Genomic DNA, 18,067 nt, shown 5'->3' with positions numbered 1-18,067 from the left:
TTAATTAATTATAATAATAAAAGTTTATATACATTATAAATATTAAAAATTTACTTAAAATTTGAAACATATTCAATAGCACGTTGCTTTACATTTTCAATACTTTCATCAGTACCATGGTTTTTTTCATATATTATCCACTTTTTAAAAAAAAAACTTGCCTTTTTACTTGAAATTCTTACAGACAAAATTCTCTGAAATAATTTTCTAACATTATTTTGTTCACCATATTTAATTTCATAATCTAAAAAAACAGACCACAAATCAGTAGATTTAGGATAGTTACTTATAAGATTTTCAAAAAGTGTTCTACCTCTTTCTGGATCACCATATTTAAATTCTAACTGCGCAAACTTACTTTTAGCTTTAAGAACTATATAAATTAGTAATAATAAAATAAATAGATCAAATACAATCTGATTCTGGTAAATTTTTGAGGCTAAGAGAAAATAATTCTCGTGAAGCATCTTGATCATTATTTTCCATTAAAAACGAAGCATAATTTACCCATACATCAAGAGACTTATTATACTTTTTAATCATGAGTTGAAACAGTTCATTTGCTTTCTAAAATTTTAAATTAATTTTTTCATAATTAAAAATCCTAAAAGTACCTCATATTTTTTTGATCGTATAAATATGCTACATAAATTTTTCATCATAAACTTTGGATCATTAAATTGACATGCCTTTTTAAAGACATCATTGAGAGACTCTTCAGTACCAAAAGTATTTTCTAAGTTCATAAGAGCAATCCAAATATTGGATTTCTCTTTCTCATTTCGATAATTTATAGACCTAAGAGCACGTTCACCAATTTCTCTTGCCTTATCAAATTCAAAAAGTTCTACGTGAAATGCCATAAATTTAATCCAAATATATGAAGAATCTGGAGAGCCTAACAAAAGACGTTCAAAATCTATAGGAGTCTTGGGCTCTGAATCATTAAGAATAGCTGTTTTATCTTCTGAAAAATCAATATCCTTATTTCTTTTCTTTGATAAAACATGATTGTTTGTGATTTCCTGTGTAGTAATTACGTTATTACTATCAAACCCCAAATTTCCTGTCCAATCGAATTTTCCTATGGATAAACCGTCAACAAAATCATCCATTTCTTCCATTTGAATATTAGAATCCCTATTTTCCGTTTGATTATTATTTGATATAGCAGATGAAATATTAGTATTTTCTGCTAATTCCTATAAACCCATTAGTATTAAAGATCTTTCAAAAAAGAATTATAAACATTATCAGAGAAACTTTTAATTTCATCATCAGAATTATTATCAAATAATTGTTGCTTTGTTCCAAGATAAGAACTTTTAAGGGCCAATGAAATCCGACGTTTTTCATAATCAACATCCAATACATATGATTTTAATATATCCCCCTCAACATATATCTTATGAATATCTTTTACTTTAGAATCAGCAATCTTCATTGATGTTATAATATGAAGAAAATAATATGTAAAGTTTACCTGAGATATATGACATAATCCACTAACGTTATTATAACCCACAAGATTTATATATATCCCAAAATTTGTAATTTTTCTAACAACACCATCAATTATCTGTCCTTTAGAAACTTCTGAAAATTCTAATAAGGGTTCTAATGATTTTAGTTTACTTTTTTTTAAAGTCATTTCAATTCTTTTATTCTCATCTATTGAAATAATTTTCCCTTCAATAAGATCATACAAATGGAAATTTGACTTCCAATCCTGAATAAATTGATCCGATATTTCATCAATTCTAACTCTAGCAACAAGATTTCTACTCAGACTTATGAATAATCCTTTTTCTGCAATATTCTTAATGAAACCTCGAAAAAGCGCGCCAATTTTAAGTTCTTCTAATGAAATGATTTCTGGATCACGTTGCTTAAATGTTGATGATGCAACCCGAGAACTTCTTGATGACAATGCAACATTTTTATTATAAATATCTACATCTAAAACATAAACTTTAATAATTTGATTCTTCTGGTATTTTTTAGTTAAATTCACACTATATTCATCATCAATATCAGTTAAATAAATTTTTCCTATAACGTTTTCGCTAATTTGAACTATAAAGCCTGTTTCTATTGTCTTTATAATTTTACCAGGAATTATAGAACCAACTACCACAGAATTATAATCAGATATATAATTTGAATTTAAAGCTCGAACTGATAAACCTAGATAATTAATCTCAGTACTAGATTTGACAACCTTGCACTGAATTGCTGAACCGATATGTATATGTTTCGGAATATTTTGAAGAATATCAATATTATCACTAATATCTAATATGTTTATTCTTCCTCTAATATTAGGTGATATGTTAACCCATATACAATCTTGAAATATATTATTTACAAATGCAAGATGCACTGAACCGATATTAATATCATTTGAAGATAATAAAGGGTTTGTTTTTTTTTTTAAATCACTTGGTCTTGCTGTAAGTTCAAAGATTTTATGAATGTTTGAGGATCGATGAGTAATAGCTAAAAAGCGATGATTTCGTATGTCATGATAACCAATTACTTTCGCTTCAATTTTTTGATTAATCTTAAATTTTTTAAAAGGATTTTGAGGATCATCAATTTCTTCAAAAGAATCGAATACTTGAGTTATATCAATTCGTCCATGATATTTTTCAAATATCTCAACGTTAAGTTGAGTTTCCTTAACAGAAATTATTTTAACTTGAATTATTTTTTCAAAAATATCATCTAAGTTTAAATTTGATTTAAAATCTTGCATAGTTAGCCTTTGAGGCGTATTTTTGAAAATATCTATCTGTCCTATTGAAAGTTGTAATCTTTCTTTTTCTAAATCAATATCTATTACTGTACATAATACAGTTTGATTTAAAAAAAATGTTAAATTCAAATTAACTAAATATTGATCCGATATATTCTATAAATAAGTCATATTTGAATGATAAATATTAATTAAAAATACTTGTTTTAGCGCAAGACCTGTCAAATTCCCAAGAAATCCTACAAAAACTCCATAATCTTGTATACTTTTTATATATCCAGAAAGACAAGAACCAACTTTTGCTTGAAACAACATTGATGGAAAATTCCCTTCTTCTAATAATTTAATAAAACTCGGTTTAGAACTAAGAGTTATAACTCGTTGGCTTTCTCTTTTATTTAAAACAATTAACTTTTTTAAATGGGTTCCATGATTCATTTTCGAAATTAAAACTTTACATTTATCAAGAGTCTCGTCAGAAATATGCCCTAATTCAATAATTCCAGTTAAAAGACTGGAATCTATAGAAACAACAACAATATCATTAGAATTACTTATAACAGTACCAGATACAAATGATCCGAGTTCTAATTTATTAAACTTCTCCGACTTATCTTCATCCCATAATGTTGGATTTCTACAACTTACTCTTATTTTTTGTGAATCGATATCTACAGAAACAATATATACATTAACTGTCTGTCCGATCTTGAAATACTCTCGTGGATCACTAATATACACCTCACTCATTTCAGAAATAGGAAGAAATGACTTAATTCCATTATAGAATTCCACAACAGCACCATTGTCCAATATATTTTGCAAAACTCCTACGGTTTTTGTATTAATTTTTATATCATTATAATTAGTTATTTCTGGATATTTAGAGTTAATTAAAGACTTTTTTAATGTTAATATTATTTTTTTTTTTTCTATATCTTTCCTAAGTACCTACGTTTAATGAATAAAGATGATTTAAAACTCTAAGAAATAAAATTTACTTTACATAGAACAGTATCACCTTCTTTAAATTTTCTTTCTGGATGAAGCAAAAAAACATCAGATATATGTGAAGTAGGAACAATTCCAGTAATTCCTTCTGTAATATGTATTAAAATTCCTTGAGGTATAATTTTCCCGACAGTCCCGGATACTAACTCTGCAATATTGAAATCTTCAATTCTTAAATGAGATTGATTATATATACTGCTTTGCATAGATAATATATAGATGCCATCAACGTTTGAAAATCCTATTACTCTTGCTTGATGAGAAGAACCAATCTTATAATTGCCTGTTGTAGGCGATATAGACTTTATTTCATTATCCGATAAACGAGATATCTTAAAGTTTTAGTAACATTTTTTTTAAAAAAAGGAAAATATACATGAACAAATCCAAATACATTTCTAAATCCAATATCGCAAAATACACCTATTCCAGGTTCAGTTTTTTTAATAATTGCATTTTCTATCCTGAATCCTATTGGGATAGAAGATAATAGGTCAATTTCTAATTGTTTTTCGTGCATAATGGTCGAAAAATTTATTATATGATTAAGAAGGGATATAGCAACTTTTTTAGGTTCAGAATCAATAAAATTAAAAATAATTCTTGCTTTAACCTATTATACAATCAGAATTTTATGTTTTTTTTTAGAAATAAAAGATTGTTAAATACTATTTTCCCAACTTCATATTCAGTATATATATCAGATAAAACGTCTCCAGAATGAAATATATCTGCAGTAGCATTTAGAAGACCCATAATTTTTCCACAAAGACCATTAGGATAGATCTTCGAAATCATAACCTTTACAAGATTTCCTGGAGAAAAAACATTAATATCAGAAACTTTTGTTATTGGTGTTTTTGCTATTTTAGAAAGATCTGTTGACAATTGAACAATACGTCCTTTTGAAGCATTTTTTATGATATAACATAAAAGAACTTGTCCTTCATATAATTCAGAATATTGTGTATTTTCTTTCTTAATAAATCCAGAAATTCCTTCGATACCAATATCTGCTATATATCCATGATCTTCAATGCTAACAATTGAAGCTTGCAAAACTAGGGGGACACTTATAGAATCGGAATTTAAATTTCCATTCGTATAAGCAGGGTCAAGACTTAGTTCAATTTTCTTTTTTTGCTTAGTATCTTTTAATGTTAACGAATTGTTTTCCAACGATTCTATCGCACAAGTAGCAGTAACATATACTTTAATCCACTGACCCTTATGAAACATTTTTTTCAATGACAATATATTATCTAGATCATTCTCAATTGATTTTTTAAGATATGTAGAAAAAGTTTCTGATATATTTTCTATAAGAACATATCCAACCAGATTATTAGGAAGAGAAACAACAATATCCGAAAAATTTACTTTTTCAATTTGCCCTAATATAATCATACCTTTAGTAATTGTCTAATTATTTTTTAAATGTCTGTTAAAAAATCAATTAAAATTACTTTAAACGTAAGACTTTCAATCTTCAAATTCTCATGCATAATATTATTTTCAATATTTTTTATTTTAGACTTGATTTTCTTTTTATTATCTGCTTTTATTCTTTTTGCTAGAGTTTCTTCCTATTAAAAATTAAATTTTCATATTTTATCAAAAAAAAAGATAAATTTAACATCAAAAAGAGAACCTCTTTTAAAACCTCCACAATAATCATCTATTTTAGTATTATCTAAGTCATTCCCACCTCTTGGAAAATCTTTATCTGCTTTTAATGACAACTCTGATTGATAAAATTTATTTTCTTTATGAATCTTATTAAAATCTTTTTTATATAAGAAAAAACCCTCTACTTATTCTTAATTACCTCGAGGTTCTTTATTTCTATCTTTTATATCATTTAAAATGTCTTTTGATCTATTTTCTTTAGATCTTTGCATTTTCTGGCTTTAAAAGATAAAATCAAGATTTAAACGATTTTTAAATTAAAAAATAGTTAAATATTATTTAATAAAGTTTATTAAATCAAAAAAAAAAACAAAATAAAAAATATGTTTAAAGTTTTATATATTTTTTGTTTTAAAAAATAATTTAAATATATTTAGTGTTAATGTATTTTATTTTTTTAAAAAAATTAAGATTCTGTGTCATCTTCTAATGAAATTGCCTCCAAAAAGTCTTTTTCCCAATCCCCATTCTGAAATTTTGACCAATCTATAGTATTTTCGTTTAATATGTATTTTCCTTGGCGACATCGTACAAGTTCTACTATATGTGCAGCAGAATCTAAAAATATAGCAAGATCATGAATAAGTGATCGAATATATGTGCCAGAAGATGCAACAATACGGAATTTAACTGCAGGCGCCTTTCTTTTTATAGATGAACGTATATTAGATGTTTTTTGTTCTTCGTTATCAACATTATTAGATAAATTATCTGATATTTTAATTTCGTTAGTAGAATTAAATAAATTGCGTTTTTCGCTTTTGTAATTCATAGCTCCTTGCTCCTGTAATACATTGCTAGAAATATCTATAGCATCATCAGTTGTTGGTTCTTTCCAATTATGATCATGTGTTCATTTTATAATATTAAATGAATCAACAACAACAGGACGGGGTTTAATTTCTTCTGGAAGTTCAATGCCTTCTCTTAAATATTGATATAAACGTTTTCCTTTCATATGCAAAGCAGAATATCTTGAAAAATTATAAAAAATTTTTAATAATAAATTTATTCTTACATTGGAGGTTTCTGTAATATATTACCTTTAAAGTTTTCAAGTGCTTTTGTAACTTTATCTTCTGTTAAATGAGACCATGGCATACACTTTAAAATTTTTCCATTAGAATCATATGTATCTGTAGAATAACCGAATAAGGCTGTTGCTTCATATTCCTTAAATGATTAACTTGATTTTTTTTAAAAAAATATATTACTTTAGTGCAATTTAGAAATTTCTTAAGTTTTTTTGTACTCTTTCCAATACCTATTACTTAAAAAAGTTATAAATTATAACAAATTAAAGAAATATATACCAAGTACACCACTTGCTAATGGATCTAAAGTTCCTCCATGGCCAAGCTAGGTTAAATCCTAAGAAAGCTTAAATATAAGTAAGAACATACCTTGATTTTTCTATATTTCGAATCTTTTGACTTTCTCCGACGTTTATGTGCTTGTTCTTGAGAAATATCAACAAGTTGATTATAAAGATAAGATTTTCTTAAAATTTTTTCTAATTCTATAAAAAATGATTTTTTTTTTACTTTCTAAATCTTAATTACCATTTAAAATATGAGTACAGACCCATCCAGATGGCTTGTTAATTGCTATAATACCCCCTTTATTCATAGAATTTTGATTCTTATATATATCTTAAGATAATCTTGAAAAAAATAAGAATTTCAATTATTTTAAATCTCTAAATAAAGATATTATTCATAAGATGCTCTAAAATTCTAAATAATATAAATTAATTTAGATTATAAAGATTAATTTTTAAAATAATCTAAATAAAAATAATTATTTGATAATAAGGTATAATTTTTTATAAAATTAAATTTCTAATATTATTGTTATTTTAGTTAGATTTATCTTAAAAAAATTAAATATATAACTTTAAGGTTTTAATATTATTTATTATTAAAATATAAATTATTTAAAAAACAAATATTTAAATTTGAAAATCAATGATTATAATTTATGATTTAAATGTTTAACTTTTTTATACAATATTTTGTCATATAATTAATATAGATACCTATTTTGAAATTTCTTAATATTTTAATTGGTTGATTAAAAGATGTCATTGATATTAATAAATAGTTATCAAAAAAATGAAAATGTTAAAAATTAACATATCTAATGTAATTATATGCAAAAAAGGAGCACAAAAATAAATAACATACAATTTTTTATTGTATCGTAATGAACATATTCATTTTTCATCATTATTACCTATTTTTCATTCATATTATAGCCCATCTATCTTGTACTATTTTTTGTTAGACTTTAATTTAGAAAATAAATAAACTTACATTTTCAATATTTCCAGATTTGTATTCTACATCACTCACAATTTTTAAGTCAGTAATTTCGGTAGGATTGGGTGGTAATAAAGCCAAAAGACTTTTTAATTGCGTTTCTTTGAAAAAATCATTAGGAGGAAATTCAACAACAACTTCAAGATATAAATCTCCATTTTCATCACTATCTGAGCTCTTAGGCATTCCTTCTCCTTGTATAACTAATATTTGCCCTGGATACATTATTTTTCCAGGAGGATGTGTCATATAAAGACCTCTTCCATCTAAAGTTTTTAAAACTACTCTAGAAAATCCACACAAAGCTTCAGATAATGTAATATTTAAATTAGATTTTAAATTGCATCCTGAACGCTCGAATCTATCATGTTTTCTTTGCTTAATAATAATTATTAGATCACCTGTTTCCATGCCAGGCTAATTTATTAATTTTTTAGAAATTAAATTAGAAAAAAAAAAAACAAAATACCTCTTGATCTGCTTCGCCATAAAAAACAATTTTTTCTCCATCCTGTGTTCCTTTGTTTATCTTAATTTGATAAAAATTTTTTTCTGTAACAGTTTTAATTCCTTTGCATTTTTTACATCTATCTTTTTCTTGAACAGCTTCTCCTGTTCCATCACATTTTTGGCATTCAAATTCTTGTTGTATAATCATTCCAGGCCTTATTTGCTTTAATGCTGTCATTATTCCTTTTCCATCACAAAATACACATTTTTTAGTGCCAGAATACGCTTTTCTTCCTGAACTAAAGATATATAAGACTCAATTAATAAAATATCATATAATTTAAGAGACCCTTTGCAAGTCGGACATATAATATTCCGTGTGCCAGCCATTTTAACATTTTTTCCTCGATAGAGTTCTTCCAATGTTATTTCATAATCATAATATACGTCTTTCTTCGTATTTTTAAACGATTCCTTATGCATTGACTCTCTTCCTAATCCATTAATACCCATTTCTTCAAACATTTCCGAATAAAGATCATCAATCATAACGTTATTACAATCTTCAACACCATCTAAACCATATGTATCATAAATAATTCTTGTTTCTGGATCTCTTAAAACATCATAAGCATTTTGTGCTTCACGAAAACGAATTGATGCTTCTTCTCGTTCTGATTCTCGAACTTTATCCGGATGATTATGAAGAGCAAGCTAATCTTCATAAGTATAACCAATTATAGATATTATGAGCTCTTATACTTTATGAAATGCCTTTTTAATCTCTACTTGACTTGCTTCGGGATTAACACCAAGTATATCATAAAAACGTGTATCAAGAACCACTATTTTTTAATAATAAATAACAATTCTACTAAAATTAAGCAGCTTACTTTTAATTCTTATAAAAATCTCTAGATTTTATCCCCATTTTAACTATAAAATTGAGTTTTTATTAAGATTTTGTTGATCGTTATCTTTTATTTATTTTTAACGAGGTAAACCTCCAAATTATCTGTGAAAAATAAAATTACTAAAAACTAAGAATAAAATGTTTATAATAAGGAATTATATATATATATTGAATGGGAAAAAGAGAGTTTTTAAGTTTACCGAAAAGAACGGTCGAAAATGCAGCATTTTACGAAGAGTTAGAACAAGATTTGCGCCATCTCCTACAGGGCAAATGCACCTTGGATCTTTAAGAACAGCACTGTATAATTACCTTTTCGCTAAGAAAATGAAAGGAGATTTTGTTTTGCGTATTGAAGATACAGATAAAGTAGATTATTTTTGGTTAAAATAAAGCTCAAGGATTTACTTTTTAGAAAGACACGAATTGTTAAAAATTCCGAAAAAAATATATATAAGATACTTAGATATACAGGGATTCATTGGGATGAAGGCCCGATTGTATATATCTGTTAAATTTTATGCAATTAATTTAGATTTATAGGTTGGAGGAAAACATTATCCTTATAAACAGGTAAATTTAATTAAATTACCATATTATTTCTGAAATTTTAGTCTCAAAGAATAAATATATATTTGAAATATGCTAATATACTTCTTGAGGTATTTTTTGTATAAATTTAATCATTTTATAGAATAAGTAGTCAGGTAATGCATATAGATGTTTTTGTTCTATAGATCGTCTTGAAAAATTAAAAAAAATGTCTAAAATTCAAGGACTTTCTGGGACATATGATAGAAATTGTATGTCAATTCATATGCATGAATCAAATGAAAGAGCATTAAAAGGGGATAAATTTGTACTTCGTTTTAAAGTAAAAACGTAAAAATATAAGCATAAAATTAATTATATAAGATTCCTGAGAAATACCCAGTAGTTCATGATATTGTTTATGGGGATATTGATTTTTCTGGTCCGATTAATATACAAAGGAAAATTTATGATGATCCAATAATTATAAAGTCAGACACTTTTCCTACATATCATTTTGCCAATGTTGTTGATGATTATCTTATGAATATAACACATGTAATTAGGGGAGAAGTAATAATTTCATTAAAGATTGCTCTTTTATCAATGTTTTTTAGGAGTGGTTACCATCAACATCAAAACATCTTGCTATTTATCAGGCTTTTGGATGGATTCCGCCTAGATTTGCTCATGTATCTCTATTGGTAAATCCAGATGGTTCAAAAATAAGTAAAAGATGTAACGATACTCATATTCAAAATTATATTGATGAAGGATATTCTTCAGATGCTTTGTTAAATTATGTTGCTCTTATTGGATGGTCTCCAAAAACATCTAATGATGTATTTACTATGCAAGAGCTGATTGATAGGGTATATAAATAATTAGAAAAAACATTAGTGTGACCATTTTATGTAGTTTTCACTTGACAATCTTACTAAAGGAACTGCAATAGTTATGCCAGAAAAGCTTAATTTTCTTAATAAACAACATTTTCTTCGCTCTACTGAAAATGAAGATGGAATTAAAAAAATTATCAAAAAAATTAAACCCAAAATTGTATCATTATATAAAAAAAAGTATTAATTCAATTTTTTATTTTTTTTAAATATTATTAGAATTTTAGAAGATAATGATACAGAGCGTCTTGAAGATGAATATATTTATAAAATTATTCTAGCACTTAGAAGGAAAGTACAAAATATAAACCATTTAATTGAGTCAAGTAAATATTTTTTTGTCGAACCAGATTATAATGAACATATTCTTAATGAATTTAAATTAACATCAAAGGATTTAGGTATATTATTTCTAGTTATTAATATTTGATAAGTGGTATGTTTTTTAACTTATTTAGAATTAACTTTAAAAATCATTCAAGAATTGAATAAGATTAATATATGGATTTCTGATGAGATTATTTCTACTATTACAAAAATTGCAACTACTGAGAATATTAAAATAAAAAAAATAAAGATGATATTACGATTTTGCTGCACTGCATCAATTGTCGGCGCAGATATCATTCAAATTATATATATATTGGGCAAAAAATCTGTAATATTAAGAATCAACAAAACTATGGAATGGAATAAAAGCTTTTATCACAAATAATATATTATTTTCTGAAAAAATCATAATGACTTATATATTTTGAATCAAAGGTATTATCATAATTATAAATTCAGAACATATTAAATAATTTGTTCTTTAAAATTTGTGTCGATATTCTATGAATTTCTTTATTAGCAAGATCATTTCTAATATTTTTAAATATTTTTTTCAAAATATGGCTATATTACATATCATTAATTATCTTATATAAAACATCATCCTTTTTTTTTTCATGTACATAAGATTGCTGAGTGCAAAAATGTGATGTAGAAGAGAAGTTATCAGATTCATCTTTCTCCAGTAATTGCTGAATAGAATTTATTCTTTCTGATAAATTTAATAGTTTAGAAGGTAAATATTCTTTATTCTATAAAATTAAATAAATACTTTAATAATTATTTTATATACCATAAATGATGAAGACAGAGTTAATGTTTTAAACCAATATTTACTTAAAAGTAGCCATAAAATATGAGAATCCAATGACGATTTAAAATAATTCACTTTAAGAGCATAATATCTATAATTTTTTAAACAATTTCTAATACTATAAATAACATTACTTATGTGAATGAACATCAAAGTCCTCTATTTTATCAGAAGGTATAACTTCATGATAATTTTGTTGTAAAATATCTGGTTTATAATTTATTGGATAAGTTCTAAACGCACCTAAATCAATTTTTCTTGTTAAAACAGTGCGTATTGGATCAATCTAAAATAATATAAACTTTTTTCAAAAAATTCGCATTTTTATAAAAATAGCTACCACAATAGCTAAAAATGGGTCTTGATATTTTTGATTTTGAAGTTGTGTTTCAACATCAATCCCTGAAAGCCTCAAAAATTTAATATATAAAAAAATACACAAATAACACATGAACTCACCAAGATCCATATCCTGGATGAGAGTGATACCATCCTATAATATTTTCTGGACGATTTACCTGCTTTATTATATCTTGATATGTAACCATATATTCATATGCTTCTGCTTGAGCATTCACTCGAGTTTCTGTTCCTTCAACAGGAAGACAAAATGCATCCATAACAATCATTTTATCTTCATAAATCTTCCCTTGCATAAGGCCTTTTATACATAAAATAAGATTTTAATGTTTAATTCTATTTCATTTTCTACCCATTACTTCAATTGAATTTCCAGACCAACAATGAATCATCATCTTCATTAAAGCAACTAAAGAGATATGAACTGACTTAAAATAACAAGGACTATTCGTCTTTAGTTAAAAATGTTTTTTTCTAAAATATATTTCTGTTTTACTCTTCTTTCCATGTTTTTTTATTTAATTGTTTTTTTTGATATTTCTCATCATAAATATAAATACAGTCGTTTAAAGGCAGTGGATCTAAAGGCATTTCTCAAGTATAAATTAGGGGAATATTGTGGATTTCTATGACCCAAAAAATGAATGTCGTTGATAGTCAACGTCTTAAAAATTGAGGTTAAGATGAACCTTAAAAAGAGGAAAAAGGACAGGAATTTGGGTTCAGAAGAACAAAATACTGAAAAGAGAACTAAACAAATATCTATGAGGTCTTTTTTGGGGGCAAAAAATGATTATTTTAAGGCAATTGAGAGTAAATTTAATAAAGAAGTCTGGGTTAATGGATTGAAAGAAAAGGAACGAGAATTACTTAAGTATTAGTATATACTTCTAATTCTATCTTATGGTTTTAGGGTTGAAATTGAATTTTTGGGGGAAAGTTGGCTTAAAGTTTTGAAAGATGAGCTTACAAAACCATATTTTTTGCAGGAAAGAAAAAGGAATATTCAGGCTTAAACTTATTAGTTTAGCTTAAAAATTTTTTAAATCAGGAAAAAAAATTATACACAATCTTTCCTCCAGGTATTTTAAGTTAATTTTGTTTTAGAGATTTAAATTTTAGTAGATAAAGATATTTATTCATGGTCATATTATACTCCATTGAATATGGTTAAGGTTGTAATTTTAGGACAAGATCCATATCATAACTATAATCAAGCACATGGACTTTGTTTTTCAGTACGACCACCGACATTACCACCTCCATCTCTTAAAAATATATTTATTGCACTACAAAACGATTATCCATCTTTTAATATCCCGAAAACTGGGCTACTAACGCCATGGGCTAAACAAGGTGTTCTTCTTCTAAATTCATCTTTAACAGTGCGTGCACATCAAGCAGGAAGCCATGCGCAAAAAGGATGGGAGGAGTTTACCAGTAAAGTTATTCAAGTTGTACAGAAACACCGAACCAATGGTGTTGTTTTTCTTGCATGGGGCTCTCCTGCTGCTAAAAGGGTTGAAAATGTTGATGTATAATTTTTCTTTATGTTTAATTATATCTGAATTTTTTACTAGAAAAACATTCATCTTATTTTAAAAAGTGTCCATCCTAGTCCATTGTCTGCAAGTAGAGGATTTTTTAATTGTGGGCACTTTAAAAAAACAAATGAATGGCTTTCTCAAAAATATGGAGAAGATGGTATAATTAATTGGAATTGTCTTGATACAAAGGAAACTATTAATTTTTCTAAAACAAATGCCATTGTACCAGGAAATTGTACTAAGTCAGAAACTACATCTCTAAAAATACTATCGCATTTTAAAAACGAAGAGACAAATCAAGTAACCGATATAGTGAATCTTTCTCAAGAAGAATTAATTGCAATGGAATCTAGTATCACACTAGAAGAACTTAATGATAGTTTATCAAGTAGTTCTAAATCTAATGAAGAATAATTATATGTTTTTGTATTTTCAAAAAAGCTTCATTACATAAATTATTTTAGAATTATAAAACAGATCATAGTATAAGTTTTTATACATTTTTAAATAAATCTTAAAACAATTTATTTTCTTCTTTTAGCTATACGTTTTGCTGCTCTTAGTTCTTTTTTCATTCGAGAGTCAACTAATAATGTTTAAAAAAAATATTATTTAAATTATAGATTTTACCAAATTTATATCTCCCTTTTACTCCTTTTGGTCTTCCTTTAATTCCCTTATTTAGACCTTTTGCAACTACTATTTTTACTTTATTTCTATTCTTGAATTTTACGGACTTTTTTAAAAGTTTCTTAATATTTTCCGATTTCTCTTTTTCACTCATATCATTGGTTTGGATTATTAAATCTGTTTTTTCTTGTATTCGTTTCAATCTTTTCATTGCTTTCATTTTTTTACGTGCTTTAGCTTCCAATACTTTTTTAATAGGACGTGCATTCATAGCTCTAAGTTTTTCTCGAATAACCATAGCAGCTTCTTTAGAAATAGGAAGATTTCTTCTATTATGTTTTCTTTCATCATCCAAAAACCATTCTGGGAGATTCTTATTATCTTGAAAAGACCATTTATTATAAGAATCATCAATAATATCTTTTTTAGATTTTTTTTTAGATGCTATACTTCGAGCTAATGTCATTTCCTCTGCTGTTGTAATATCTACTTTTATATATTCTGTTAATTTTTTTCAGAATAAAATAGAATAAAATAACCTAATTTATTTATTTTTTTTTGAATTAAAATATTTTGATTTTTTTCAGTTGTTCCATTTAATATTTTGATATTATCATTTGATACGTCATTATGAATTTTACATGATGGTTTAGACTGATTTTTACGAGTTTTTAATAATCTATTCTCTACAGTTTTAACATTATCCAAATTCTCAAAATAATTATTATGAATTTTAAAAATATCATTATCAAAAAATAGTTTTGCTTTTTGAGTTAATTCGCCTTTTTCTTCTGGATCTATAAATTCTGATTCATCCGAACTACTTTCAAAATTACTACTCTGGTTTTCATCTTTAAGATCAAAATCTGAATGTTTTTCCGATTTATCATCAATTTCAATGGTATTTAGTTCATCATTGTTAGTTTCATTAAAATTACCATTAATTTTTGATTTAAATTCCTTTTTTTTAGATCGATAATATTCATACCTTACGCATATTAAAAGGATTAAAATCAATTGACATAGACTTACATTAGATTAAGTTCCTTCTCCATATTATCTAAATTATCTTCACTATCTTCAAATTCTGTCTCGGGTTCTGTTGTATCAATATCATCTTCAGAAATTAAATCCATTTCTGCATTTTCAACTTCTAATTTATCGAGCTCTTTAAAAGAAGGTATTTCAAAAATAGGGTCTTCTGAAATAGTTTCAGATTGCTCCAACCCAATATCGAAAGGTTCAACCATTCCCAAATGTAAACGAAGAATGCTTTTTTTCTTTGATTCTAACATTCGTCGTTTTTCTCTTTTTTTTTTCATAATTTGTTGATTATTTAATCTGTTCATCTATAATCTTTTATTAATTGAATTTTTAAGATTAAAATAAAAAAACAAAACCTCTTGTTCAATTTCTTCTTCTTCATTTAACGGTATTATTTCGACTTTTTCTTGCAAATTGGTTTCTTTTTTTTCAGATAAACCTAACTTTTCCCTAACAAGTGTTCTCCATTTAAGTAAACCACGAAAATCTTTTTTTCCAAGAACTTTAAGATCTTTACAACATTGAATAATCTCTTCTGTAGTAATATCGAAATTTTTAATTCCTTTATAATTTTCTAAATCTCTGTCATCAAGACTGATCACACTAGCAATACTTAAAATTTCGATCGGGTTATTCGAGTTCAAAAATTCTTCTGCAGTCACTGTTTTATGTTGAGTATAATTTCCATCTTCATAACCATCTCTTTGACGCTTTATTTTCTTAATAAATTAATATTTAAAGATAATTATATGATTCGAGATATATACCGAAGGGTTAAATAATCTTGTTACATGGTCCGGAACTGAGCAAGGTAAATCCTCAAAAACAAACCTTGGATCTAAAAACTTGGGATCAATCTTATCAGGTGCTTTATATTGTTGACAAACTACAAATATTTCTGCCGAAACATCCCTTTTTTATATCATTTTTATATAACTTTTATTATTAAGTTATTACCTTGAAGCTAAGGGCTTAGTTGCCTCAACTTTTCTAAATAATTGATTTAAAACCCATAATAAACTATTATAATCTTTTGACCGAAAAATTTTAGTAATAAATGTACCTAATATATTAAATTTTAGGCAACAAAATTAACGTATAATACCATTAGAAATTAAAAATTCGGTAACTATTTTTAAAGACTTTAAAACAAGCTCTGCTTGAGAATATGCATCGTGAATCCATGCCATCCCTACGTTTGGTGCTCCATCATGAAGAATACTATTCCAAAATTAATAACAAATAAAAATTCAATTAACATACGTATCTGCTTTCCATGTTTTTAAATATTGCTGAAGTTTTTTACGACATTTATCAGTAGTAATATCTTCTACAAAAGTTTCAACATTTGGAATTGGTTTTATTGGAACTAAATCAACACCGCATATCAAGGATCCTGGCATACAATATTTAGAAGCTACTTGAAGCCATCCTCCTGGTGCTGCACATAAATCAATCAAGACTTTAGTTTTTTCTAAAAAACGGTACTTTTTATTCAACTGAATAAGCTTAAATGAAGAACGTGACCGATATCCTTGTTCCTTTGCAAGATGATACCATTTATCTCCATGTTTTCTCTGCTTTGCTGTTGATTTTCTCATTATTTTTAGATTTTAAATTTTGATTTCGCTACTCTAGTAACTTATATTTAATATACTGATTAATCTGTATTAAAAATATCATAAATTTACAAAAAAAAAGAAAAATGATGTGTATAATAAGACAAAATTAAGTGTCCCCTTATATAGCATAAAATAATAATAGCTAATTAATTAATATACCGAAAATTTTTAAAAATTTTACAAATTCTAAAAATTTATATAAAAAGTTAATATTTTTTGTTTTTTTTTTTTCAAAAAAATTACCTTAGAATTATAGGTAAAGAAATGAAAACTTTTAGTAATATATGTATTATTTCTGTATAAAATTAATAAGGTTTTAAATATATTAAAACAGATTTTTTACGTTTTAAAAAAAGTCGATAAATTGTAGATTAAAAATAAAATCTATGAAAAATAATATAATATTAATTGCATAATTTTCGAGGCTCTTATTTAAGATATTAGTTATATAATCATCTTTTTTTTATAATTTTGTTTTATTTTGAATAAATATTTATTATATATTATACTAAATAAAGTGCAAAATAAATGATTAAGATTTTTTTTAAAAAATTAAAACTTTGTTTTTCGTAGAATATCTTATAAAAATTGTTTATATCTATATATAATGTTTAAAAGCTATTCTTCATAAATTATTAAGGGATTAAATATCTTTTAAATGATCTATAATGTTAAAATCATATTTATTTTTTCGAAATCAATAAAATTGTCATAAAAATATTCTTATTTTTGATTTTTGTAAGTTGAAATCTTTAATTTAAATTATATAGATAATACTATTTTTTTAAATAAATCATAAATTTAAAGAATTCTTGAAATATTCAGTCTTTATGTTAAGAATTCGTTAACTAGAATTTTTTTCCTAAAAATTGATTTTTGTTGATTCTTTTACAATCAATATAAAGTTAAATAGGTTATATTTGAAAGTATTTTATTATAAATTTAGAACTATGTGAAACATATTAATCAATATATAAAGGTAATGTTAATAATCATAAATAATAATTTACCTTTGATATATTCATTTTAATAAATAACATAAAATTTGTTTAATACTACTTTTATTAATTGTTTAATAAAATATATATTTATAATGCATATAATATATTTTCTAATGCACAGTTTTTATTAAAAATATTAATACATCT

The 18,067-nt window shown here is 25.3% G+C and overlaps 7 protein-coding genes across 7 annotated transcripts; 2 read left to right on the top strand and 5 right to left on the bottom strand.

Moving 5' to 3' along the window:
• Positions 1-50: 50 nt before the first annotated feature.
• PNEG_01617 (hypothetical protein) lies at positions 51-5,672 on the bottom strand (the record flags this gene model as incomplete). Its single annotated transcript, XM_007875384.1, has 11 exons — positions 5,598-5,672; positions 5,236-5,555; positions 4,439-5,191; positions 4,146-4,382; positions 3,760-4,101; positions 2,960-3,709; positions 1,484-2,914; positions 1,250-1,438; positions 615-1,202; positions 414-567; positions 51-373 (listed from the first exon to the last, which is right to left on the bottom strand). Exons 2-11 carry the CDS (start codon positions 5,272-5,274, stop codon positions 51-53), a joined length of 4,806 nt encoding a protein of 1,601 aa, XP_007873575.1. The 5' UTR covers positions 5,275-5,555; positions 5,598-5,672.
• A 192-nt stretch (positions 5,673-5,864) lies between these two features.
• Positions 5,865-7,087, bottom strand: PNEG_01616 (tRNA pseudouridine(55) synthase; the record flags this gene model as incomplete). The annotated part of the gene is made up of 7 exons (XM_007875383.1): positions 5,865-6,289; positions 6,350-6,432; positions 6,477-6,631; positions 6,673-6,728; positions 6,772-6,817; positions 6,862-6,977; positions 7,021-7,087. The coding sequence occupies 7 exons, from the start codon at positions 7,085-7,087 to the stop codon at positions 5,865-5,867; spliced, it is 948 nt and encodes a 315-aa protein (XP_007873574.1).
• Positions 7,088-7,700: 613 nt separating this feature from the next.
• PNEG_01615 (hypothetical protein) lies at positions 7,701-9,161 on the bottom strand. Its single transcript, XM_007875382.1, has 6 exons — positions 9,123-9,161; positions 8,992-9,074; positions 8,579-8,943; positions 8,249-8,528; positions 7,774-8,196; positions 7,701-7,730 (listed from the first exon to the last, which is right to left on the bottom strand). Coding segments are annotated over exons 1-6 (1,173 nt in total). The 5' UTR covers positions 9,124-9,161; the 3' UTR covers positions 7,701-7,709.
• Positions 9,162-9,469: 308 nt separating this feature from the next.
• Positions 9,470-11,287, top strand: PNEG_01614 (glutamate-tRNA ligase; the record flags this gene model as incomplete). The annotated part of the gene is made up of 10 exons (XM_007875381.1): positions 9,470-9,511; positions 9,562-9,642; positions 9,686-9,715; positions 9,757-9,804; positions 9,846-10,016; positions 10,058-10,246; positions 10,291-10,545; positions 10,592-10,752; positions 10,792-10,973; positions 11,031-11,287. 10 exons carry the CDS (start codon positions 9,470-9,472, stop codon positions 11,285-11,287), a joined length of 1,416 nt encoding a protein of 471 aa, XP_007873572.1.
• Positions 11,288-11,357: 70 nt separating this feature from the next.
• Positions 11,358-12,667, bottom strand: PNEG_01613 (hypothetical protein; the record flags this gene model as incomplete). Its single annotated transcript, XM_007875380.1, has 8 exons — positions 11,358-11,433; positions 11,476-11,654; positions 11,696-11,807; positions 11,851-12,002; positions 12,057-12,126; positions 12,176-12,377; positions 12,429-12,520; positions 12,573-12,667. 8 exons carry the CDS (start codon positions 12,665-12,667, stop codon positions 11,358-11,360), a joined length of 978 nt encoding a protein of 325 aa, XP_007873571.1.
• Positions 12,668-12,759: 92 nt separating this feature from the next.
• Positions 12,760-14,037, top strand: PNEG_01612 (uracil-DNA glycosylase; the record flags this gene model as incomplete). The annotated part of the gene is made up of 5 exons (XM_007875379.1): positions 12,760-12,950; positions 12,990-13,026; positions 13,107-13,158; positions 13,202-13,611; positions 13,657-14,037. 5 exons carry the CDS (start codon positions 12,760-12,762, stop codon positions 14,035-14,037), a joined length of 1,071 nt encoding a protein of 356 aa, XP_007873570.1.
• Positions 14,038-14,147: 110 nt separating this feature from the next.
• On the bottom strand, positions 14,148-16,898 carry PNEG_01611 (ribosomal RNA large subunit methyltransferase J; the record flags this gene model as incomplete). The annotated part of the gene is made up of 9 exons (XM_007875377.1): positions 14,148-14,209; positions 14,254-14,742; positions 14,793-15,241; positions 15,286-15,602; positions 15,654-16,016; positions 16,065-16,209; positions 16,255-16,360; positions 16,403-16,518; positions 16,561-16,898. The coding sequence occupies 9 exons, from the start codon at positions 16,896-16,898 to the stop codon at positions 14,148-14,150; spliced, it is 2,385 nt and encodes a 794-aa protein (XP_007873568.1).
• Positions 16,899-18,067: the final 1,169 nt, after the last annotated feature.

The sequence above is a fragment of the Pneumocystis murina genome, assembly GCF_000349005.2.
Source record: "Pneumocystis murina B123 chromosome Unknown supercont1.4, whole genome shotgun sequence".
Classification (NCBI taxonomy): Eukaryota; Fungi; Ascomycota; class Pneumocystomycetes; order Pneumocystales; family Pneumocystaceae; genus Pneumocystis; species Pneumocystis murina.
Note: the sequence above shows the minus strand (reverse complement) of the source record. Positions and strands in the feature narration are given on the sequence as shown.

Coding starts and splice junctions, on each gene's coding strand:
- PNEG_01615 (XM_007875382.1), bottom strand. Junction 8,944..8,991: donor TTAAAAAGGCATTTCATAAA/GTATAAGAGCTC, acceptor TATGAAGATTAG/CTTGCTCTTCATAATCATCC. Junction 8,197..8,248: donor ATGGCGAAGCAGATCAAGAG/GTATTTTGTTTT, acceptor TTAATAAATTAG/CCTGGCATGGAAACAGGTGA.